Below are 24882 nucleotides of genomic sequence, written 5' to 3'. Positions count from 1 at the left end.
GCTGCCGGCAGGCCGGGATTCAAACGGCCGGCGGGCGCGGCGCGTGCGGCCGGTGGCTCCCCAGGGGACGGCGCTGCCCGGCCCCTGCACCCCCCCCACCCCTCACACCCAGCATGTCGGCGCGGCTGGTGGGCCCCGGGCCCTACCGCGCTACGCGGCTGGTGAGTGGGCGCCCGCCGGGATCCGCTGCGGGCTCTGGGGGGTCTCCGTCCCCGCCCAGGGGTGTGTGGGGGTCTCCCGGGAGCGGCCGGGAGGAGATTTAAAGCCCTAAAATGGGAAAATGGGGGGAGGGGGGGTTAAAGGTGCGGCTGCGGGCAGCACGGGGCTGTGGATTCCCCTGTTCCCCCTCTTATGTTCCCACATCTCAGCTATTTAAAGCGTAGCTTCGCGTTTCGGAGCGCTTGCCAGCACAGCTGATCCAAAAGCAGGCGCTGCCGCATTCACACCCGCCTGAGTTCTCAGCTCCTTCCACCAGCCCAAGCGACATTCCCCTTAACGGGCTGCTTTGTTCCCCTCTGGCAGTGGAACGAGATCATCGAGCTCTTCCGCGCCGCGATGCCCCTACGGAAGCACCGCTGCCGCTTCAAAAGCTACGAGCGTTGCTTCAAAGCCTCGGAGGCCGTGGACTGCTTGCACGAGCTGCTCGGCTCCAACCAGAACTTCGGCCCCGAAGTGACTCGCGGTCAGACGGTTAAGCTGCTTAAAAAGTTCCTGAAAAACCACGTTATTGAAGACATTAAAGGAAGATGGGGCAAAGAGGATTTCCAAGATGATGGCCATTTGTACAGGTAAGCCTATAGATGATGACTCTGCAAACCTTAGGTTTTATGAATACATTAATAACTTACGTTATTAGTCTTGCAAATATTTTTGAGGAATGCTGTTGCAACGGTATCAGTGTTTTATTTCCTTTCTTTCCTCTTAAAGGCATTTGTCTCCCTAGTGATGACAAGGGTCAGATTTAATGTTTGTTTGATTTCTATTTAAAAAATATTTTTTAGGGAACTTTTAACTTGATCTCATATGATGAATACTAGCAAAAGCTTTTGCAGCTTTTAGAAGGTAGTGACTTCTGTTTGCTGTTGATAAACATCAGGTTTGTTGGTGACTGAAACTCTGTGTGAAAAAGGTGCTGATGAAAGTCAGGATGGCACTGAGCATCCAACCCCACCCATAGCTACTTTGTACTAAGTTTCTATTCCTTCTGAGAGAAGAGAGAGACATCTGAAGTTAAAAGTTATTCATAACAATTGTTTTTTTTTTTTTTTTGTATACCTTGGGTCATCAATGTATCCTTTAGATAAGATATTTTTTGAAACTGAGAAATTTGTATTTGCTCATGTTTAAAGGAGATTGTTTAACCTTCTTACTTGTGGTTTGTCAACAGAGGAAAACAATTTTATTTGTGATGAAAGCTCAGCGTTGGAGGCTGTTCTCTGACCCCCTACTACTTCAGTTAAGGCTTGGGTGTTAAGAAGTTCCAGGTTCCAAATTTGTACTTTCTGTTGTTCTGTTCAGTAGTGTTAAAATTAGCATTAGCCTGAGCATGGGTGTGTCTATATTGTGATGAGTCTTCTTTTGAGGTAGTAGGAGCTCTCTTCATGCAGATCTGTAAGGAAAATAGGTAAAAAATAATGGTACACTTCTACTTGTTAGTCCTCTTCTTACAGATTTTTTTTTTGTATTAATAGTTTGTAATGATTTTTTATACCTACTTCTTTTAACCTAATACATGGAAAAGCAAATCTTTCATTTCATGTAAAGACAGATTTTTGTTTTGATTTGCGATTTTAACTAATCTGTTTGCAAAATGATGCCTAAGCTTTTTTGCTTTGCTGTGCACCTGTGCTGTGACATTGTTTATTTAGCTCCATAAAGGGGAATTCAATGTAATCAATAGTAAAGGGAAATGTTAAATTCTGAAATTTGACACACAACTTCTAAGGACCCGGTGACATGTAGATACTTTGGAAGAGACTTTCTTGGATGAACTTGTCAAAATATTTTCCATTTACAAATGACATGCTGCTCGTGGAGTTTATGAGCTGAGAATGACTGCAGGCTGGGTGGGGACTCTGTTAAGTATTGTGTGTTGTCCTCTTCTTAAACTCTCCTCTTGCCATCTGTTTATGGCTCCCGTAGGAGGGGATAGTTCAGGTAATCATTGACTAGTTGAGGTTGGAAGACAGGCATAGAAAACAAGCTGTAGGGATTCTGACTCCAGCTTGAAGTTAAGACCTAAGGTTAAATGTGAGGGTGTGATGTGGGCTTCTTGCTGGTTTAAACAGAAATGGAAAAGCAGCTGTCTCTTAAGCTACAGATCACCTTCTGCTGGGAAGATGAGCAGAGGATAGTAGCATGAAAATCCTCAGAGGGACAGAGGACAGAGATTGATATCACATTTCTCATCATACTGGTTTGGTGATTCTAGGGGTTATGTTCATGAAATGAAATAGAAAGACTGCAAACTTGGTTGTATGGATAACTTCAGGTGTGTATTTGAGCAGTAGTGCTGAGGAAGAAGAGGGGTTTTGAAGAAACACAGGAGGAGAGTAAGGGGAGGGCACAGGTTGCTGCTTGTACAAACAACCTTTATTGCTTGTACAAACAATCCTTTGGTTGTTTGTACAAACAATTCTTACTGGTTGCACATTCTTCTAGAAGAAGAATGGAATGCTTTCATTTAAAGCAACATTTGATGTGGAAACAGTAGGACAAATGAATAATAATTGATGTCCTCTGGTGTTTCGTGTTGGTACTGGGCAATAGACTGATTCCAAGCTTATCTTAGATCTTACGAATTCTAGCTTTAGGTTTTATTTTCTTAGAGAGCTTTCACAAGCTTTGCTTTACTGGACTTGTCAGTCTTCTGTTACTTCTAATACTTGCTCCCAAGTAATGACAGAATCTGTGAAGATGCACTCTAATCCTTTCAATGTCCTCCAGTCCATTCTCTGTAGGATCCATATTCCTTACGGATTTTATCCTCCAGGTGAGGACTGTTGATTAGCCGCCAACATTCAAACTGTCCTCAAATTGGAAGAAGCTCAGGTAAAGAAGTGTACAAATAAAACTTAAAACATTCAGATATAAGTCTGCTTGCAGATGAAGAAATAAAAGAACTACTTATTTATTCTGTTTATACTAGTATTCTCGCATGTCTCCTTCCAAGATTAGGTCTTTATGAAAGCTGTGCAGGGAAAAAAACTTCTAATGCAGTACAATGTACCTTCCATTTTTTTTTTTTTTTTTTTTTTTGAAACTTTTGAGGGTTCTGTTTCTACTTCTGTTTCTGCTGCCCTGACTAAATCAGGGACAAGTAAGTTGTGAGGAGAAAGTTTAGAGACTGTGAACCTATGGGTTGTACCACATGGGGGATGCAAATATAGCTTTTGTAGACCTGGTGGCTTCCTTTGATCTTTTTACCACAGCATACGTTTCATCCACTGATAGCTTATGTTCTGGTGTGAAGTGTTTTATTCTTTCTACCAGTGTTCTGTGTCTGATTCTGTAAACTGATAAATATGACACAAACAGAACATTCTCGTACTTGTGTTGTACATTACTTGCTCTTCATTCAAAATTGAAAAGGTGGCAGTCTGACATTTTGAATATTAAGGTGTCCTGCAAACACAGACTCAGGGTTTTCACTGACCATCACTTCCTTTTCTTTCTCCTATCCCCTAGTCTTTGAAGGACAGAAAAGCAGTGTGTGTTCTGAAACATTATTAAAATGATTAGTCATTGATAGAGCTCATTCTGATAGATGTGTTACTGGTTCCGTGTACTTCCTAGCCCAGTCCTGCTCTCTGTTCTTTTTAGGGCATCTTTATCTGCACAGAGGTGCCATACATGTTGAATATTGTTTTCTTTCTTCACAGACTTCGACTCCCTTTTGTCAAAAGATAAAATTCATTTTTTTTCTGAATTTAATTATATTTATATAAACAACTGTATTTTGCTATATATCTACATTCTGTGTAATGGATGGTGGTGTTTTGGGGGGTTATGTTTTTTTGTGATATAATCATGACTTATTCAAATTTTGTTTATTTCTTCTTTGTATTTTCAGCCATGACTTCTATGAGGTCACTGTAGGAGTTGGGTGAATTATCTCTACGCCTTTCATTCTATGTTCTGCCTAACATTCTGCTATTAGACGAGAGCTCTGTGGTGATAACTACCTTAACTTTTTTCTCCACTTCCCTTTCAAAAGGCAACTAAGTGACTAACTGAATAGTAAGATATTTTTAAAATAAATTTGTATACCTTTCATGCATTTTGAATAGAAGCCAGCTTTTTTTTCCACCACTCATGATGCATAAATAAAATATGTAAGCTAATCATATTCTTGATCTTTCGGTGTTTAAGTATTAAAACATGCTTTTTTTCCTGTTTTTGGAACTAAACATCATTCTTCCAGAACGCTTTTACTCACCTATTGAATGTCCTGGCAGCTCCCTCTGGTGGACATCCCCAATGTTAATTTTTTAAATGCATGTCTCACCATGTTCTCAGTAGCAATGCAAGGAGCTTTCAGTTCTGTTGGTGTAATCCTTACTCTTTAAAGCTTGATGTGCTCAACATCTTTTCTATATATTTCTATGGTAATTGACTGTAACTGCAATTGTACTCTGCAGAGATGTGTCATTGGAAACAAGGTAGTTGAATCTTTCCTTAATTTCTTGTGCAACTGTGGTTGTCCTCTCTTATTCACTCCATAAAAAAAAACATAAAGCAGATGTTGCCAAATGTTTGCCTGAGAATGTTAGAAAACTATTAAATGCAAGTGAGAAAACTATTATGGCTTCTAAAATAAGTGAAGGCTGTCTGTGAGTCTGACCTACTGGCTCAGTGTAGTCTATAACAATGATATGTTACAGTTTTGGAAGCTTTCAGGCTTTACATTTCTTGGAATCAGAGCAATTTTATTAAAATCAAAAGGGTCAGTACATGCGCACTACTAGTAAACCTCTGGGAATTCATCTGTGGCATCTGTTACACCATCAATTCGAGGTTAGTTGACATTGCCTTTACTCTAGACAAAAACAAGTAGCTTTATTTCTTCCTTCTCTAGGCTTATAAGACTAGTATTGCTGGTTGAAAAACATGTCAATCTTGGCATGCTCCCCAGGTATTAGCTCTTAGCTAATATTATTTTATTAAACATAAAACCAGAGGCTTTTCACTGGGCGTCCAAAAGCTTTGCTCTATCTGCACCTTGCTGTCATACCTGAAAAGGAGGAATGCACATACTTTTCTGATTGTAAGAACTCATTCCTTTACTGATGATACTTTGAGGAAGTGGGGTAGCAAGTGACAAAGCTAGAAGTTACAATGAACTTGAAGAAAAAGAGGAAACTACTGAGAATACTGTAAAGCAAAGGAAAAAGACAACAGATGTTATAGCCTTAAACTCTAACAAATAATTGTTAAAAAAAAAAAAAAAAATTAACACAGCTGAACATCTTCTGCAATGTACTTTTAAAAGACAAAGTAAATTTCCAGGAAAGATGCTTCCTAACCTGCCTCTGGGTTTGTCATAAGTGATACCTCCCTGTGACACAGAGATTTTCTTGAAGAGCTTTGTTGAACATGGCAAATGGGCTCAGTGTTGCGTAGTCAAAACCATAAGGAGTTTAACCCATGCAGTATATTGCTACTGGACTAATAAAATTACAAGAGAAATCAAATTTGAAAACTAATAGAATGTTGGAACTGCCTTGAGAGCTGGGGTTAAATTTTAGAGAGAATTTGAGCATTTCTTGAGCATGGGAAGCTTTCTGTTAAGATACGAATGTATGCTATGCAGTGGTGTACAGGCTCTTGTTGCCATAAGCATCCTTTACATTCTGATCAAGGGAATGAGGGAGGCAGAAGCAATTTCTTGAAGCGTGAGGAAACTCAGGTTCTGAAACATAGAAGTGCAGGTAAATGAGATCTGCTTATAAAGAATGTTATGAAACAGATTTTTCTTTCTGATGTGTTGCCATTTATTCCTTTGTATGTGCTCTGGCCTAGTTTTGGAGGTAATTTAATTCTGGTCAAGTTGAAGACGTGGCTGAGTTTAATGTGATTTGGAGTTGTTTGTTTTCCAATATCTGCAAGAGCTAGCTTATAGGTTTTTTTCCTGCCAATTTCAAGTTATTTCTTGAATTGCCTTTAATGGCAAATGATCTTCCTGCACAAACAGCTGGAGAAATACTCCAGAACTGCTGCATATGGTCTTTGCATAGAAAGCATGTAGACACAGAAGAACATGGTAATGTGAACAAAACTTTGTGTAGACACTTGCATGCATTCTAATTAAATCCAGGTGTTAATCAGATGACTTAGTCATCACAGAATGGTTTGGGTTGGAAGGGACTTTATAGACCATTTAATTTCAACCCCTCTGCCATGGGCGGGGACACCTCCCACTAGACCAGGTTGCAGAAAGTGCCATTCTGCCTGGGCCTCGTTTATGTGCTTTAGGATATGCGTGCTAGCAGTGCACATGACATGAGTGAAATCTATCTACCGCTTTTTCAGCAGAATCAACACCTTTTAGGTAAGACCAGGGTCAGTTGTTGAAGTATAAGCAGCCGGTGCTATTTAAGACATGCTGGGAGATCAAATGTCCACCCAAGTCTTTCAGATATGTCATGGGCTGTACAAAGGACTTGAACTACTCTGGAGCAACACAGGGAGGCTAAATGAGATATCTTAAGATGTCTGAACTTTTATTCAACACCTGTCTTCAGGCAAGTAAGTTGCATTGTGCATCTCTAAGGCTTTTGCTGTGTTTACACATGTGAAGGTCTAGTACATGGTTTTACACTGATAAATACTGAATAGTGTGGAGTTCAGAAGGTTTAAAAGTGTTCTCCAATTACAGATTTCCTCCTTCCTCACCTCTGAAGCCATACCCAAAGAAACCTTCATTTGGAAAGGAAGTCATTAAATTTCCAGACTGGAATGAAACGAAGGTTGGTGTTTCCCAAGAACACATCCCGGTGAAATCTGTCACAATGGTAAGATACTCAGTTTTCATTTCCCCAGATATATGCATGTTTGGAAAGCAATTTCAACCAATGATTTCTTCATTGTGGCACAGAATATTTGGTTATAGATTTAAAAGTAAAATACTTTTATTTTAAATGTATGTGAAATGAAGTTGTTCTTAATTTTTTGCTGAGGATGTTGGTTTTAAGTTTTCTTTCTGCTACAGACTGTAATATCCTTGGCATCCTAAATTCAGCACTGTTGCATTTACCACTATGTTTACCTCTCAGTTTGCTCTAATTCCAGTAACACATCTAAGCATCTGTTAACAAAATAGCTCCTTTAACGTCACCTACAATGTAACTCCTATTCAAATTCTTCATGTAGCAGAATATATACAGTATTACTCCCTTTCCAGCTACTGTGAAGTTGTTGGTAATTCAACAACTTCAATTTCTTTTTTTTTAAAAAGGAATACAGCTTTGTTGTCAGTCTTTTTTGAGCTTGGAGAATCATTGTACTCTGTGTTCATTTGGTTTGATCCAAACCAAATTTTGCAGCTTTTGCAAAGTAATTGAAAAAAATTTGCTTTTATAAGTAAAATAAAACTGTATCACTTCTTACTAATTTGACATCCTAAAAGTATAGGCCTCCTGCATTACCTTTGCTCCAAACTTCCAGTTTACACTGAGTGTTCACATCCTTTTTGTAAACTGCTGGGACTTCTTTTATAACTTTGGCCTTTTTATTAATGCTATTCAGTGCAGGGCTTTAGCTTTGGATTTCTTGGAGATCTGTTTGGAAAATTAGTTCCCACTATTCTCCTGGACATCTAGAGGTCCTGAATAAACTAAACGTCTGTTCCCTGAAAAGGATTATTGCCCTGATAAGAGTTAGCAAAGGTCTGCCTATCTACATCTGTCTCGGATGTGACAGCATGAAATCTGGCATAGCTCAAAAAGAGCATATTCATTGGCAGATTTGGTTAATATACAGGACTATAACTTGAAGAATCTGTGGCAGAGGAATAAGGTTGCTTCTGCTGGCTGTCTTATAAAAAAGGTGTAGCTTCCAGTAGAAGGGTGAAGTGGACAGGTAATTGGAAGTGGTTTAAGCAAACCATAAATTGCTGCAGCATCAATCGGAGCACCTATTGTCTGTGTGTGAATTGATAGACATGGACCTTGGTAGTGAAATTCTGATATGGAAAGCCAGATACAAATTTCAGAGGGTGTTATTTCAAACTAGCTCTTGTCTGTCACTTCATGACATGACTAGTGGTTGGAGTAATTAGGCGTGTTCCTGGAGTGCATTTTGTGGCTTAGTTGTAATCACAAGGAATACTGTTAATGTGATCTAGGATGGTTGTGATGCAAGTCAAAGCACAGTAACCAGGAATGATCCAGAGCTCTGCTTTAAGGTATGTTGCTGACACAATTTGTATTGTGTGTGTACATAATGAGACATCGATGTCAATCTTCAAGCTTCAGGCTGGGATCTGAATGCTGAGTAAAGAGTTGCACAGGCTTTCATTCTTGTTTTTACATACCTGTTATAATGGTGGAATGGTGGTTAAAAACAAGTGACTTGAACTGGTTTTAATCAGGGCCAGGTTCTGAAGAGAGGACTAGGCACCATTGACTCCTGAGTTTTAATGGTCAGTGATGTGATTTTTCCGCTTTGGAGATGTTATATAAAAGAGAAAATATGTTGAACATCAATGAAACCTAAATACTTGCATTCTGGAGATTTTTCCAAAACTTAAGAATAACTAGATCACTTGCAGTAGGAAACATGCTCTACCACAAATATTATACTGTTTAATATTTGAAAAATCATCAGCTAATGAGAAGTGTTTTTTTCTTCTGATTTTAGAACTCTGAAATGTGGTACAAGCGTCACAGCATAGCTATAGGGGAAGTACCAGCATGCAAACTTGTTCTCCGTAGGGAGTTAACACAAGCAAATATAGAAGAGATATGGAAGTCCATGACTTTGTCACGGTGAGCATACTTGTTAGTCATTTGCTAATTTGAGTAAGACTGTATAGCATGCAATGTACAGGATGCGACTGTATAGTATAGTATATTGTTTGCCTTCTCTAGGAGTACTTATAGTTTCATCCACTGACGTTTCATTAATGCCATTAAAGTCATAGTGGCTAGACTAACTATACCACCTGTTATTTGTCTATCAAATTCAGCAGATAACTTCCACGAGGAAACTGTTTAATACCTTCTGAATTTTTATTTCCTGTTGTAGTATATAAGTCCTTTTATTGTGTGGGCTTGTTTTGTTTAAACACATTTTTGCTAATCTTTTTCTTTTCATGAAACTGAAACACTCTTGTATAGGTATGATATCGTGACACCATTTAATGACAAGTATAATACTTAATATAAGAAACATAATATCTGAGTAGAGAAAGCTTTGAGATATTTGTTACACTTTTCAGAATGAATTATCTTATGCAAAATTTAGAGCTTTACTTTAGAATATTATTTTTCCTCCTGCAAAAACATACATTAGTTATTTTTACACCACAGTTGAGTCTTTACTAATGTGTTCTTTTTATCTAGGCTTGGCACACTATCTCTGTAACAAACCTGATCTGGTGCAGTAGTATAGAAATTTAAGTGATTGAAGAATAGATGTCTAAATTCTGTATCCTCTACATGTTCGTGATTAAGACAATGGAAAGAATACCCTTTCAAAACTACATATTGTAATACTATGTTTACCTCTTTCAGATCAGATGTACATACGATGTGTTTATGTATTTTTGCAGACTACAAAAGGTCTTGGGTTTGAATTCTCTGGATGAAGTGTTGGACACAAAGCTTGTGAATTCAAAGCATATTGTCCAAAATGCATACAATGTCAATAAGCAAGGCATTGTCATTTTAGAAGACAAGTCAAGTGAGTACTTTAGAAATTTTCACTTTTTTATATTGTAGTTTATTGGTTTAAGGAAAGAACATTAATTCTAATCTATACTAACATGTAGCATCTTTAGAAGTGGTTATACAAACATACTAGAGTTTTTACTGACTATGCTATTGTCCAAATAACAAAGATCAGTGTTTATTCTTCCATATTTACTCTTGAACATATCCCTGCTTTAGTAGTTGCATTGCCACATAAATCTAATACATTGGTAGCAGAGGAGCTTCCAGGGTGGCCAGTGAGAGCAAAGCCCAGCAGCTGCCCCATGTTAGCCAAGAGTTGGCTCCAAAAGGTTCCTGTTGCTGGCCAGAGCTGATCCAGTCAGTGACACTGGTTGGGCCTTTGGGAGAACAGATTTAGGAAAGGGAGAGAAAAAAAACACCTGCTGTGCTACCACCACTTGGAGAGTGGAGTGAGAACCAGAGAAACAACCCCACAGACACCAAGGAGGAGGTGTATGTGTTCCAGGTGCTGTAGCAGAATTTTTCTGGTAGCCTGTAGTGGAGAGGCCCATGGTGGAGCAGGCTGTCCTCCTGCCCACTGTGGTGTACCACAGTGGAAGATATTTCCACACTGCAGCCCATGGAGGTGCCCTTGGTGGAGCATGAGGTCTAGTGGAAGTGGCAGCCTATGGGGGACCCATGCTGTAGCAGTCCATTACTGAAAGATGGACCCTGTGGTGCAACCCATACTGAAATGGTTCTTTAAGAGCTGCTGCTTGTGGGAAGCCCACATAGGATCAGTTTCGGTAGGACAGCATGCCTTTTGAGGGACCCCCTGGTAAAGCAGAAGGAGAGTCAGGGGCAAGGAGTGGCAGAGACAAAGCACGATGGTCTGACTGTTGCCCCTGTTCCCCTGTCCCGCTGTGTGTGTGGGGGGAAGGAGGTACAAAATGGTGGATGGGGAGAAAAAATGTTTTTGACTTTTCACTGCTCTAGTCTGTTATTAGCAATAGGCAATAAATTACATTAATCTCCCTTAATCTGAGGCTGTTTTGCTTGTGATGGTAATTCATGAGCAATCTCCTTGTCCTTATTTCAACCCTTGATCCCTTTTCCATTGTATTTTTTCCTCCTCTCCTTTTGAGGGGGGGGGAGTGAGAAGCTCACCACATGACTCTAATTACTTACCTGTGTGAAACCACCACATCAGCATTGAAAGAATGAAAGAGCAGCAAGTTTTCACTTACAAGGGTAGGGATATTGTTCATCTGAAGCCAACTTTGTCAAGCTAGGCTGAAGAACTCTGACCTTGTATGGAGTGTATGAAGTCTAACCTGAATTGGAGTGTCTACATAAAGGCGATGTTTAGTAAAAACTGAGAGAGCATCAAAATACACATGGAGCTTAGATCTTTTCATTTTTGAGCTTTCATTCAACATGTTTTGAAACTAGCACCAAGTTTAAAACTACTTTGCTCATCAGGGAGAGATGAAAGCACTTCTGTTGTGATAGGTTACTGAATATATTACCACCTTGTTCCATGAGATCTCTAGAGAAGTGAAGTATCAGGTAGGAACCTGACTTGGTTTGTGGAAATAAACAACTCTAGAGCATATACATGTCCATTTTCCAAACAATTGAAGCACTTCAAGATATTATCCTCTATCTTCCCCTTGTCAGAAATGACAGAACTGAATGTGTAAGTGCTATTCACCATCTTCAGTGCTAAATAAGCAACTTATTGTAATGCAGTAGTGAATATGTAGTTTGAAGGCGTTTGTCTAACTTTTTACAAGGCACAGTAAGGAGTTACTATGTGATTGGTTTTGCTGATTGAGCTGTACAAGCAGTGGTGTAACTGATACTGAGTACTGAAAGTGCTATAGTATAGATCCAGTTCAAACTATATGATGGAGATATTTATATATTCAGGAATAATATACTTTTGCAATCTATGTATAGGAGTAATGCAATGAATTTTCAGTTTCACTATTATTTAGAGTTTGTTTAACAAGTGTCTTGGATTTTTTAACCTTTATATTTCTCCATGTCTTTCCCCCTATGCAGAGGACCTACCTCACTGGATATTGTCAGCAATGAAATGCCTAGCAAATTGTAAGTAAATGGGAAAATTATAAGTAAAATGGAAAAATATTAAAAGCCCATTAAAAAAATCAACTGAACTGACTGGCTGTTCCTTTACCACTTTATCATATATAATTTATATTCACAGTCAGTATTTGCTCTGATCCTGGCCTTGAAAGCGAAGTTGGAAAAGAATATTGAGCATATTTTCTCCTGACAATGCAGTTTATTTCCATGAAATGTGTAAAGATCCTATTAATATTATTTCATATCTACTTGTATTTCTTTTATGTGTACTTTCACTAGATCTGTTGGAAATATAAGGAAAAAGTTATTTTGAATAGCTTGTTTAAGCATTTGTTTTTTTTTTTGCTAGGATTTGCATTTATATGGTCTGGAATAGAAGCTACTGACCTGGTTGGTAGCTGCAAATTAACTGTCTTTTTTTTTTTTTTTTAGGGCCAAGCTGCTCAGATTTGAAGCAGCCTACATATTCAGGATTTGAAAGAGATGTCTTCAAAACTATAGTGGACTACTTTGGCCAGATGAAAGAACCACTTCTTACATTTAATTTTTTTGATATTTTTGTTTGTGTGTTAGGTAAGTGGTCTTGGATTTAACAAAAAATATATTCTTTTGAATTAACAACCTGAGATTAATTTGCCATAATCAAAACAGCATCACAGTTTATTTCTCTAGAACCTGTCCATTCTACGTAGAAAACAGTTCACTATTTAAAGTGATTTCATATCTCAAAACTGTTTTATTCTTCTATTTTTGATTACATTATAAAGACTAGAGGCAGAAGACTCTTAAACCAATTTTTAAAGTCCTTTAGTCATTGCTTAACACTGCCGCACCTAACAGATAAATTCTGATTAAATGATGAAATTTAGATTAAAAAATAGGGCTATAAGGACGGTTTTTAACCCTAGAAATGTGATATTTGAGGGAAATTAGCATCCTTCAATGCTTCAACTTAGACATAAACTCACTATAGTGCTTTAAAAAAAGAACAGTGTAATTTTTAACTACAACTTTTTAAGGCTTGATATAATGGATTCACCTACCCTATAGCCCAATGAGACACAGTAAATACGAACATATTTGATTACATTTTGTTTGTGTTTCAGGAAAGAACAAATTCTGAGTTAAAAAGGAAACACACTTTGTAGCATGCCATTTTTCCTGAGCTTTATAGTAATCAGGGGATAACATTGCATTTAATAAACTTTGGTGTTCAAAAAATTCAGAATAATTGCATTGACTAATTGCTAAGGTTATATACCACTCTTTCAGTAAGTACAGAGACTTGCAAACCACGTTAACAATAACTGACGTTTTAATACTTTGTTAGTATCTAGTTGACAATCTTGCTTCAAATTGAATATAGTTTGACTTCCATCTTAGACAATAGATATTCTTGGTAATATCCTTAAAAATTCTTTCCAGCCTACTTTGTTTTGTTTAGGCTCCTTATTTAGCCAATAGAGGGAGGCCAAGAAGACAATTCGGCTTCCTGTCATGGAGCCTAACTCTCCTTTTTGCACTCAAAACTGCTTGGAACTACCAGTAAGAAAGCAAATAAGGGGCCCAACTTAAATGCCTCTATGCAAATGCATGTTCTGGAGCCCCCAGCACAAGAAGGAGGTTGATCTGTTAGTGTGGGTCCAGGGGAGGGCCACAAAGACTATCAGAGGGCTGAAGAACCTCTCCTACAAATAACGGCTGAGAGAGCTGGGGCTGTTCAGCCTACAGAAGTAAAGGTTCCAGAGTGACCTCTTTGCAACTAAAAGAAGGGAGATTTAGGTTAGAGGTTAAGAGGAAATTCTTCCCTCAGAGGGTGGCGAGGCATGGGAACAGGTTACCTGGAAAGGTTGTGGATGCCCAATCCCTGGAGGTGTGCAAGGCCAGGTTAGATGAGGTCCTGGGCAACCTGATCTAGTGGGTGGTGTCCCTGCCTATGGCAGGGGAGTTGAAACTTGGTGATCTTTGAGGTCCCTTCTAAACCAAGCCATTCAATGATTCTACAAAATGCACATAGTATGGGGAGTAAATAAGATGAACTGGAGGCGTGCATATAATTGCTGGGCTGTGATCTTATTGGCATCACAGAGATATGGTGTTATGGCTTCTGTGACTGGAGTGTTGGAATGGAAGGATACAGACTCTTTAGGAAAGACAGGCAGGGGAGATGAGGAGGGGGTGTTATCCTGTCAGTGACCAGCTGGAGCTCATGGAGCTCTTCCTGGGGATGGATAAGGATCTGCAGAGAATTTATGGGTCAGGATTAAAGGGAGAGCAGGGACAGGTGATGTTATAGTGCGTGTCTGCTACAGGCCACCTGACAAGGAAGAAAAAGTGGGTGAGGCCCTCTATAGACAAGAGCAGCCTCACATGCAAAAGGCCAGGACCTCATGGGGAACTTTAAAAACGTATTTGTTGGAGGTGCAACAGGGATTAAACAATCCAGGATGTCCCTGGAATATGTTGATGACAGTTTCCTTCTCCAAGTGATAGAGGAGCCAGAGAGGAGAGGTGCTATGCTGGACCTTGTTCTCACCACCAGGGAGGAGCCTGTGGGAATGCAGTGATCAAAGGCAGCCTAGGCTGCTATGACCATGAAATGGTGGAGTCCTTAGGGCAGTGAGGAGTATGCAGAGAAAGCCTACAACGCTGAACATCAGGAGAGCAGTCTTTGGCCTCTACAGGGATCTACTTGCTTGAGTACCATTGGATAAAGCACTGGAAGGAAGAGGGGCATGAGAAAACTGGTTAATATTTAAGAATCACCTTCTCCAAACTCAGGAATAATACATTCCAACACAGAGGAAGACTGGTAAAAATGATAGGAAGCCTGTATGGATGAAGAAGGAGCTCCTGGCCAAACTCAAACAGAAAAAGAAAGCTTATAGAGGGTGGAAGCAAGGACAAAGTCTGGGAGGAGTACAACGGTATTATCTAAGCAGCCAGAGATCAGGTTAGGAAAGATGAAGCAGTGATATTAAATATGGCCAGGGCTGTCAAAGGTAACATGAAAATCTATAGGTATGTCAGGAAAGGAAGACTAGTGGGAATGTGGGCACCCTCAAGAAGGAAACAGGAGACTGGGTTACCTGGGACGTGGTTACCTGGGATATGGAGAATGCTGAGGTACTGAATGACTTCTTTGCCTCAATCTTCACTTACAGGTTATCTAGCCACACTACCCAAGTCACAGAATCCAAAGGCAGGGACTCTGGGAATGAAGAACTGCCCACTGTAGGAGAAGTTCAGGTTCAAGACCAGCTAAGGAACTTAAAGGTGCACAAGTGCATGGGACCCAATGAGATGCATCTGATGGAACTGGTGGATGTAGTGGCTAAGCCACTGTCTATCATACTTGAGAAGTCATGGCAGTCTGGTGATGTTCTCAGGGATTGGAAAAGGCAAAACATAACTCATTTTAAAAAGGGAAAAATAAGAAGACTTGGGGGAACTACAGGCCTGTCAGTCTCGCCTCTGTGCCAGGCAAGGTCATGGAGTAGATCCTCCTGGAAACTGCTAAGGCACACTGAGAACAGAGGTTGCTGGACTGCCAGCATGGCTTCATGTCAGCAATGGCAAATCATGTCTAATAAACTTGGTGGCCTTCTGTGACAGGATTACAGCATTGGTGGATAGGGGAAGAGCAACTGATGTCATCTACCTGGACTTGTGCAAAGAATTTGGCACTGTCTTACACAACATCCTTGTCTCCATGTGGGAAAGAGGTGCATTTGGTGAATGGAACACTCTGGATAAAGAATTGGCTGGATGGTCACACTTTGAGTTCTGCTCAACAGTTTGATATTCAAGTGGAGACCAATGACAAATGGTGTTCCTCGGGGGTCTGTGGTGGAACTGGTATTATCTTTGTTCCTGATGTGGACAGGGGGATTGAGGGCATCTTCAGCCAATGACAACAAGCGGTGTGGTGTGGTCAACACACTGAAGGAAAGGGATATGGATGTCATTCATAGGGACCTGGACAGATGTGAGAGGTGGACCTGTGAGAACCTCATGAGGTTCAACAAGGCCAAGTGCAAGGTCCTGCATTGGGTCCTAGCAACCCCAAGCACAAATACAGGCTGGATAGAAAATGGGTTGAGAGCAGCCCTGAGAAGGGCTTGGGGGTGTTGGTTGATAGAAAAATGGAACATGAATGAGCTAGCAATGTCTGCTTGCAGCCCAGGGTACAGATGGCTTTCTGGGCTGCATCAAAAGAACTGTGGCCAGCAGGGTCCCCAGGTGATTGTCACCTTCCTCTGCTCTTGAAAGACCATACCTAGAGTACTGTGTTCAGCTTTGAGGCCCCAGCAAAACAAGGACATGGACTCATTGGAGTGAGGTCAGGAGGAGGGCCATGAAGATGATCAGAGGGCTGGAGCACCTCTACTGTGAAGACAGGCTGAAGGAGTTGAGGTGGTTCAGCCTGGAGAAAAGAAGGCTCCAGGGAAACATCATAGCAGCTATCCAGTACCTGGAAGAGGGCCTACAGGAAAGCTGAGGAGGGACTCTTTGTCAGGGAGTGGAGTGATAGTGGAGTGACAAAGGGGAATGGCTTTAAACTAACTGAGGGTTGGCTTAGATACAAGGAAGAGATTCTTTACTCAGAAGGTGGTAAATACTGGGACAGATTGCCCAAGAAGCTGTGGATGCCCCATCCCTGGAGGTGTTCAAGGCCAGACTGGATGGGGCCTTGAGCAACCTAGTGTGGATGGAGGTGTCCCTTCCCATGGTAGGTCAGAACTGGGATCTTTAAAGGTCCCTTCAAACCCAAACCATTCTGTGAAGTAAAAGATGAAAATATGTGATTTATTTTGCTAACAAGGTTATCTCTAATGACTTGCATTCTTTCTTCTGAGACTAGAGCTGGGTTTCTTGGTTGAGGGAGGAGGGATATTCTTTCTGAGCTGCGAGAAAGAGGAGAGTTTGGGGTTCTGCCTACTATATAACACAGTCCTCACTCAGCAGTGAGGCTAAGGTACGGACCCTTACAAAGCTGTAGGTAGGTGTAGAAGATAATGCACACTGCACAGTACTCTCCTGTATGTGTCGGTGGTGACTTGCTAGTATTGAGTGCTGCCTCTGAAGCAGTAATTGCTTAGCAACCTGTGCATTTACAAATCATGGAAAAACAGATCCATATCTGTGACTGTACTCTTTAATGTAGCATGACTTTTCAAAACCGGCAATAATTTTCAGTCTTAAGAAATTTACGTGCAAGGATTTCAGTCTTCAAGTTGTTGATTTTTGATATTAGAATTGATAATAGAATTGCAGCCTTTCTACAAGGTTTATTGTTCTTCCTTCAGTGTGTAAATTTTTTGCTTAATGGAAGACTTAAGGTCTAGCCAAAGTAGTGTTAGCAGATCATGACTTTTAGTCATTGATGTAGCTATGAAGTGACTTTTTTGTATATTTTTAAAATCTTTATGTTAAAGCATGAGAACTCTTTGCAGAAATCACAGGTGTCTTGTGTGACCGTGTTTCACTCACTGCTCATTTTGAGTGAAGTGACTGTCTAGAGCAATTCTCCAAGAGGAATGCTGAAATGCTGAAATGCTGAAATAGCATTCAAACTAGCTAAGGAAATATGACCGAGGTGTTGGTGGTCATTGTCAGTGATCATCAGTTATTTTACTAACTTAATGAGATTAAACTTACTCTTTGCATACGTTGTAATGATTCTGTATGTATGATTCTGTATGTATAAATCTCATTATGATCATTATGGGGAAGTTTAGGCTGGACATCAGGAAGAGGCTCTTCACCGAGAGGGTGGTTGCACACTGGAACAGGCTCCCCTGGGACGTAGTCACTGCACCAAGCCTGTCTGAATTTAGAAAGCGATTGGACTGTGCACTTAGTCACATGGTCTAAAATTTTGGGTAGACCTGCGCGGTGCCAGGAGTTGGACTTGATGATCCTTATGGGTCCCTTCCAACTCGGGATATTCTATGATTCTATGATTATTATTCCTTGGATTCCTCTTCTAAATGTAGGCACCGGTGTATATGCCAAAGCTTCCTTTGAATTTAGAAAAAGTTTTGCTTTGAAAATGCAATTAACTATAGTTAACTTACCATTCTTTGTTGGGAATACTGTCTGTTTTGCTTGCTGTATTTTTTCTATTGTATATTTCATTTTTAAATAATGAACAACTTCCTCTTCTTACACTGTGTGGACATGATTGGCACAGTACATGAGGGGACAGCAGTGAATGTTGTTCATATTGAACAACAGTGTATCCTATCACATCATTAAGTAAATTGACAAGGTACAGGCTAATAAGTTTACAATAGAATAGATCTGAAACTGGCTAAATTGCTGGGCTCAAAGGATTGTGATCAGTGGCATGTAGTCTACCTGTGGATCAGTCACTAGGCAGTACACTGCGGTGGGAGGGCAGGGAATTGGTAACACTGCTGGTAGTGGTTATTAACGCTTCATTAATGACCTGAGACAGCATGTCCCTGTTTGGGACAGCATGTGCCCTAAGCGAGTTTGCATATGATGTGGAAGAGCAATTAATGTAGCAGGAGGTTGTACTGTCACTCTGAGGGGCCCAGCAGGCTGAAGAAATTGGCAAATGGGAATCTCATGATCAAGAAAGGGAAACGCCCGGTGGTCTTCTGAGGAGGATTAACTATGTGCCAGATACATTCAGTGGGTAACTGGGTTCAAAGCAACTTTTCAGAGAAGGACTTGGTAGTCCAGGTGGATATCAATGTGGCCAATAGCTAGCAATGTGTCCTTGTGGCAAAGAAGTATTAGCTGCATTAAGAGCTGCCATCAGACTGAAAAAGCCGATTTTTACTCTGTAGTCAGCACTGGTGAGTGAGTCCAGCGAAGGTCCACAAAGACGACTGATTATGGGCTTGAAGCATCTGTTATACTGGGAAGGTTGAGAGCAAGGACTGAATAAGATCCTTCCCTGAAGCCTTCTCTTAATGTGTATATAACCCTGATGTAGGGCGGGGTAAAGAAGAGGGGACCAGGCTTTTATTAGTGATATCCAATAGAAAAATTAGACAATGGGCACAAATGCAAATTTAGGAAATTCCATTTATACTTGTGAACATAGCTTTTTTTTAATCTGAAAAAAGTGTCAAAGTGGCAAAAGTTTCACAGAGAGTCTGTGGAACTTCAAATTATGAAGTGAGTCAAAACCTGACTGGTTGTAAGAGGTGACCCTGCTTTTAGTGGGAGGAGAGGTCTAGAGAATCTCCACAGGTGCCATGTGCCATCCAGTATCAACTACTCCATAATTATATGGAAAAGGTGCATTTCTGTTGTCTTGTTCCTTTTTTTTTTTTTTTTTTTATAGAAAATTGTTGTTGGTCTTCAGTCTGGGCTTATATAGCAAGGTTTTGGTGCAAGAGGGGCTGCCAGGGTGGCCTCTGTGAGCAGAGCCCAGCAGCTACCCCATGTCAGAGTAGAGTCAGCTCCAGTTGGCTCCAAAAGGGACCTGCTGTTGGGCAGACGCTGGTTGGGCCTCTCGGTGATCAGACTGAAGAAAGGAGGAAAAACAACTGCTGCATAACAGAAGCTGGGAGAGAGGGTTGAGAACCAGCCCTGCAGCCCCCAGGCCATTGCAGCAGGAGGTGCTCCAGGCATAGAGCAGCAGCAGTTCCCCTGCGGGCTGTGCAGGGAGAGGCCCCTGGTGGAGCAGGCTGTCCCCCTGCAGCCCATGGGTCCCACATGGAGCAGATCTCCACACTGCAGCCCCCCCATGGGTGGAGGAGCCCCCGGTGGAGCAGGTGGATGTGGCCTGGAGGAGGCTGCGGCCCATGGAGAGCCCCCGCAGGAGCAGGCCCCGGGCCGGAGCTGCAGCCCATGGAGAGGAGCCCACGCAGGAGCAGGGGGTCTGGGAGGAGCTGCCCCCACCCGTGGGGGACCCGTGCTGGAGCAGTTTGCTCCTGGGGGATGGATGGACCCCGTGGGACGGAGCCGTGTGGGAGCAGTGCTTGAAGAGCTGCTGCCTGTGGGCAGCCCCCGCAGGGTCAGCTGGGGAAGGACGGCATCCATGGGAGGGACCCCACGTGGAGCACAGGCAGAGAGGGACCATGAAGGAGTGGAGGAGACGAAGCATCAGGGACTGACTGCAGCCACAATTCTTCTGGACCACTTAGGGGAAAGACATAGAAGAGAATGGATGGAGGGGCAGGAAAATGTTTTCAGTTTGCTTTTAGTTCTCACTGCTCTAGTCTGTTAGTAATAGGCAATAAATTGCATTAATCTCCCTTATGCTGAGTATGTTTTGCCTGTGACAGTAATTCATAACCGATCTTCCTGTCCTTATTTTAAGTTTTATCTTTCCACTGTATTTTCTCTTCCTCTTCCTTTGAGGAGGGGGAGTGAGAGAGCCATGTGGTGGAGCCTAGCTAGCTATCAGTGTGAAACCACAGTCAATCAGATGTTTTTCTTCTGACAGCTGTTCTAATCTGATACTAGTTCTATTTAAGCAAATGTCTAGTACATGCTTCCTTCACTGAGCCTTGGAATGAGCCTTAGAAACCCAAAAGAGGATGATATTTTGAAGTTAAAACCTATTTATAGGTGCATAAGCTACCTCCAGATTTTACTATTTGTATCCAATCTTCAAATTTATCTTGTGTGCTTACACTATTTTTTTCTCAAGAGTTTAAGTAGAATTAGAACACAAATTCAACTTATACAGGTCTGAGGGACATGCCAGTATCATCATCATTGTTGGTAATGAAGTATGAGAACATGTTTTGTTTGGGTTCGCAGGTTGTTGCACCAGACAACTATTTTTATACAGTTGCTACATCTGCGCATACATCTCAGCCATATTCAGATCTCAGTGTCATAAATAAGCAAAGGATGAACTAAAATATTGTAGCTCATATTTGCTAGTATCTGCAGCTTTGGGTTATGATAATTAATATTTTCTAATGTATCGGAATGTAGTCTTATAAATACTTAAAGTGAGTAGTGTGAAGTGAGTCCAGTTCTAGGAATATATTTCTAGACTATTTGGGGAATGGAGTTGTGAGTATGTGGGGAAGGAATTTAGAGATGGATTTGAAAGTGCTGTATTAAATTTTAAGGAAAATTGTAATTGAGAAATGTTGCCATATTTCCTGATCTTGTATAAACCAGGTCTGTTGCAAAAACACAGCAAGGCTGTAGAAGCTCTCCAAATATCTTGTCTGCTGCTGCCACCAGAAAATCGGAGGAAACTACAGCTGTTGGTGAGGATGATGGCAAGAATTAGCTTTAACCAAGATTTGCCACCTCTTTCTGAATCAGTGAGGACCAGAACCTTGGTAAGTATAGTGGAATGCAGAAAGTTGGACAAGGCTTTTGAAATAGAATGGATAAAATATTCTTACTAGAGAGTATGTACAAAGGACAGCTTGCTTATTTGATGAATAGTTTTTCTAGTCTTTTTGCTAACTTTCAAGTCTTCTGCATGGAGTAGGACAACAGAAGACTTGGCTGGAGAGCCAGTCCATAAAAATCCTATAGTAGCATTCAGAAATCCAAATTTGCTTCATAGCAATTAAGAGTTTAATAATGAATGGTATTTGATTAAAATAATTAAATTATTGACTGCTAAAGTTATAATTTAATTAACTTTAAATTGTACTTGATTAGAATAATTACATTATAATCTAAATGTTATTTTTAGAAGTGAATCCTTTACAATCCTTTACAAGTACTTTGTATTAAGTTTTAATTTAGTGGTGTAATCTATGACACAATACAGAACAACTTGTGTGCTGGCAGTGCTTAAAAGGTCAAGTGACTGGTGCATAGCCAGAAGACTTGTAACTGAACACTTTGGTATGAGATTACATGTACTAAGCTGGATATGAAGTTTGGATTTGAAAATAATGGCATCAGGTTTTCCGTATGGTGTGCAACTTTTGTTCAATTGCTGTGTTAAAATCTTGAAAATATATTTGCTCTATCTAAATGGAAAAGCAGTGTGGAATGCCTATTTGATGAAGTCTTGAGAATAAAATGGAATTCAGCCATTTTATGCCAAAAATCAAGAGTTAGATTATGTTTATGGGGCAAGAGCCATTTTCAATCCATGCAGCGTCTCAATACATAATGCACTTTTTTAACTGATGCATTAGAAGTATGGTAAGCATAGTGCTTTTAATCTTTTTAAAAAATATCTCTTTTTTAAGACAACTTACTTTTCTCTATAAACAGAAAAATATACAATAATGATGTTTTTTTCCAGATGGTTCAGGCATTTTCCCGTTGCATTCTTTGCTCTAAAGATGAAATGGACTTGGATGAACTGCTTGCTGCTAAACTAGTATCTTTTCTCATGGACAATTATCAGGAGATCTTAAATGTTCCTTCTTCCTTGAAATCATCTATAGAGGAACATGTTGTACATGTCCAAAGAGTCCAAGTAGGTGTCAAGTAGAAAAAAATCTTGTCTCTGTGCTTCTGTGCTTATGCTTTCTGGTCTTCAGTTGATCTTACAGATCAACAAGACAGATCTAACACTTTGTTCTGTCTCTGCTAGCATTTGAAGAGCTAATTAATTCAGAATGCTGATACTCAATCATAACAACATGTTTAAATGAAACTATGCTGATCCTGAATGATGCAATGACTAAAAGACAAAAACTTAAATATGTTGCTATCTTGGTCTTCTTGGTCTGCATCATCTTCTCCAGGAATGGAATCCCAATCTTGTAGAGCCATCCATACTTGCTCAACTTTTTTATAACTTTATTTCTTTTTCCTGGTGCCATGTTTTGTTTTGTTTAAATCTGCTTTTTAGTTCAGCCATTTTTTTTTTTTTTACTGAAATAGTAAGTCATTTGTAACTTTTTCAGAGTTACGTGGACTTCCTTTTTATCTTGTTACTTTTTTTTGACTTGCTAGCACTCGCTCAAATAGTGCAGGAGATAAGTACAATTTGTTGTGTCTTGTCCTTTTCCATTTAATGTCTGTGAATAACATTTAATGACTTTAATGACCAAAATGACTTTATTAATCCCTAAATGATGGACAACTCGATTAGGCTGGTTTTTGCAAATTTGTTGCAGAGAACAGCTCTTTTTCCTCTTTTTACAGATAAAATATACTGGGGCTGACACTGATGCAACTTTTCCTGCTCCATCTTTTTGTCACCAAATCAGCACAGATGAGTTTGAATACCAAAGGGCTACTGGCTCTCAAGAACCACTGGCAGCTTTATTGGAAGAAATAGCAATGAACAAAGAAATATCTGTGAAAGACAAGAAGAAGAAGCTCAAACAAGTAAATAATTCTTCCTCAGTCTTTACTGACTTTTTAAAACTTCTTTATGAGGACTTAGGTGTAAAGTATTGAAGGCAAATATAGAGGTTTAAAATAATAGATATTTGGGCAATTAAACTGCTGTTTAATTGTTTTTAATAGAGGTACTGTAATGAATCAAGCCATATTGGAAAATATCAGTTAATTTTCTGTATAGTCTGATAGAGGAATTTTTTTGCTCTGTAAATGGAGGTGACATTGTTTAATAAGCCAAGTGTTAGTGAATTTTTCATTTTAAATTAATGTGTTTTTCTAGTTTCAGAAATCTTACCCTGAAGTGTATAAAGAACGATTTCCTACCCCTGAAACTGAAGCAGTACTATTTCCTGAAAAATCTAAACAGAAACCACCAATTTTGATGTGGGCCTTAAAAAAGCCTTTTCAACCATTTCACAGAACCAGAAGCTTTCGGATGTGAACGGTTTGTAATACACCATCGAACTGAGTCAGAACATATCAGTCAATCTTATGCAAAAGGAGCCTAAGCAGCATGTAATTAACTCATTTAAAAAAAAAAAAAAAAAAAAGAGTATTGGGGATACTGTTGAGAATGTATTAAAAAAAAAAAAGGTCAAAAGAAGAGGAAAGTATTGAGGAGTTAGAAATGTGAACCAATATCAGTATTTTTGTAAAACACTTTTAAAATGTTTTGTATTTTTTTAAAAACTCGATGATTAACTTACATGGGTGATAAGGTACACTTTCAGTAGTTTATTTCAAGGTCTAAATGTATTTGTGTAATATTGTTAGCGAGCAGCATTTTTTTCTGAAGATGAATCTCTTATGTAAACTAGTTGGCCTTTATTCACAAGTAGCTTGAGAAATTCATATTATGTACAGAAGTGAATAAGTATGAAACACTGGATTTTTTGATAATGTGTACACTAGCCTAGTGTTCTTAATATGTAAGGTTTATTTCAGAAAACTGCAAAGACTCATTCTTAATTTTAATTCTTATGATGCATTATAGCTTGACCCAACTCCTGTTGAAGTTCCATGGATTTCACTATTGCAGACCTAGTCTGTTAATCAACCCAGTCTTTTAACTCTTTTCCATAACTCTAAGTATTGCTGGACAAAAATTTGATGCCGGTCCAATAGAACACATTTTCAGAGAAAAATCTGAAGCCTTACATTTCTTATGTTTAATGATTTCATTTGTTTTACATTATTAAACCTATTGTACTGTGTATACCTTGATTGTGACAGCACCTCTGAGCAATTAAAGCATTAATGTTTTCAGGTATTTACTTAGTGAGTTTCAGGTTATCCATTAGAGTTCTAAAGAACAATATATCATACCTTACTGAATGTCACAAAGTTTATGCAGTAGAGAAGATACCTGACATCTCAAAAATTATGTCTGAAATTCTAATAAGCAGCAAGGTGATTATCGTGGAATGAAGCAGTGAGCATTTTGACTTTGCTAACCCCCTAACCAGACAATAAGCTTTAAGATGTATATCGTGAGGTTGATGACTTAGCAGACTGCAGTGTTTCTCAGGTATAGTGCTTTTGATGAACAGTGTGTTTTTCCATGATCTGTCTTCATACTTGGACTTCATATCATTATTTAAACAAAAGTGATACGAAAGAACTTTGT

The 24882-nt window shown here is 39.7% G+C and overlaps 1 protein-coding gene across 1 annotated transcript; it reads left to right on the top strand.

Moving 5' to 3' along the window:
- Nucleotides 1-20: 20 nt before the first annotated feature.
- Nucleotides 21-24525, top strand: DEPDC1B (DEP domain containing 1B). Its single transcript, XM_084503988.1, has 11 exons — nucleotides 21-161; nucleotides 523-788; nucleotides 6878-7013; nucleotides 8860-8987; nucleotides 9773-9903; nucleotides 11940-11987; nucleotides 12417-12557; nucleotides 21108-21274; nucleotides 22204-22380; nucleotides 23055-23240; nucleotides 23536-24525. Exons 1-11 carry the CDS (start codon nucleotides 114-116, stop codon nucleotides 23695-23697), a joined length of 1590 nt encoding a protein of 529 aa, XP_084360114.1. The 5' UTR covers nucleotides 21-113; the 3' UTR covers nucleotides 23698-24525.
- Nucleotides 24526-24882: the final 357 nt, after the last annotated feature.

This window comes from Aythya ferina (genome assembly GCF_964211825.1).
Source record: "Aythya ferina genome assembly, chromosome: Z".
In the NCBI taxonomy this organism is placed as follows: domain Eukaryota; kingdom Metazoa; phylum Chordata; class Aves; order Anseriformes; family Anatidae; genus Aythya; species Aythya ferina.
This window is presented reverse-complemented; position numbering and strand designations above follow the sequence as displayed.

What these genes read in the sequence shown, in the direction of transcription:
- DEPDC1B (XM_084503988.1), top strand. Translation starts at nt 114, where the DNA reads ATGTCGGCGCGGCTGGTGGGCCCCGGGCCCTACCGCGCTACGCGGCTG. An exon ending in CGGTGAAATCTGTCACAATG is followed by an intron (nt 7,014 to 8,859) that starts GTAAGATACTCA and finishes TTCTGATTTTAG; the next exon opens with AACTCTGAAATGTGGTACAA. An exon ending in TATTTTTGTTTGTGTGTTAG is followed by an intron (nt 12,558 to 21,107) that starts GTAAGTGGTCTT and finishes TGTATAAACCAG; the next exon opens with GTCTGTTGCAAAAACACAGC.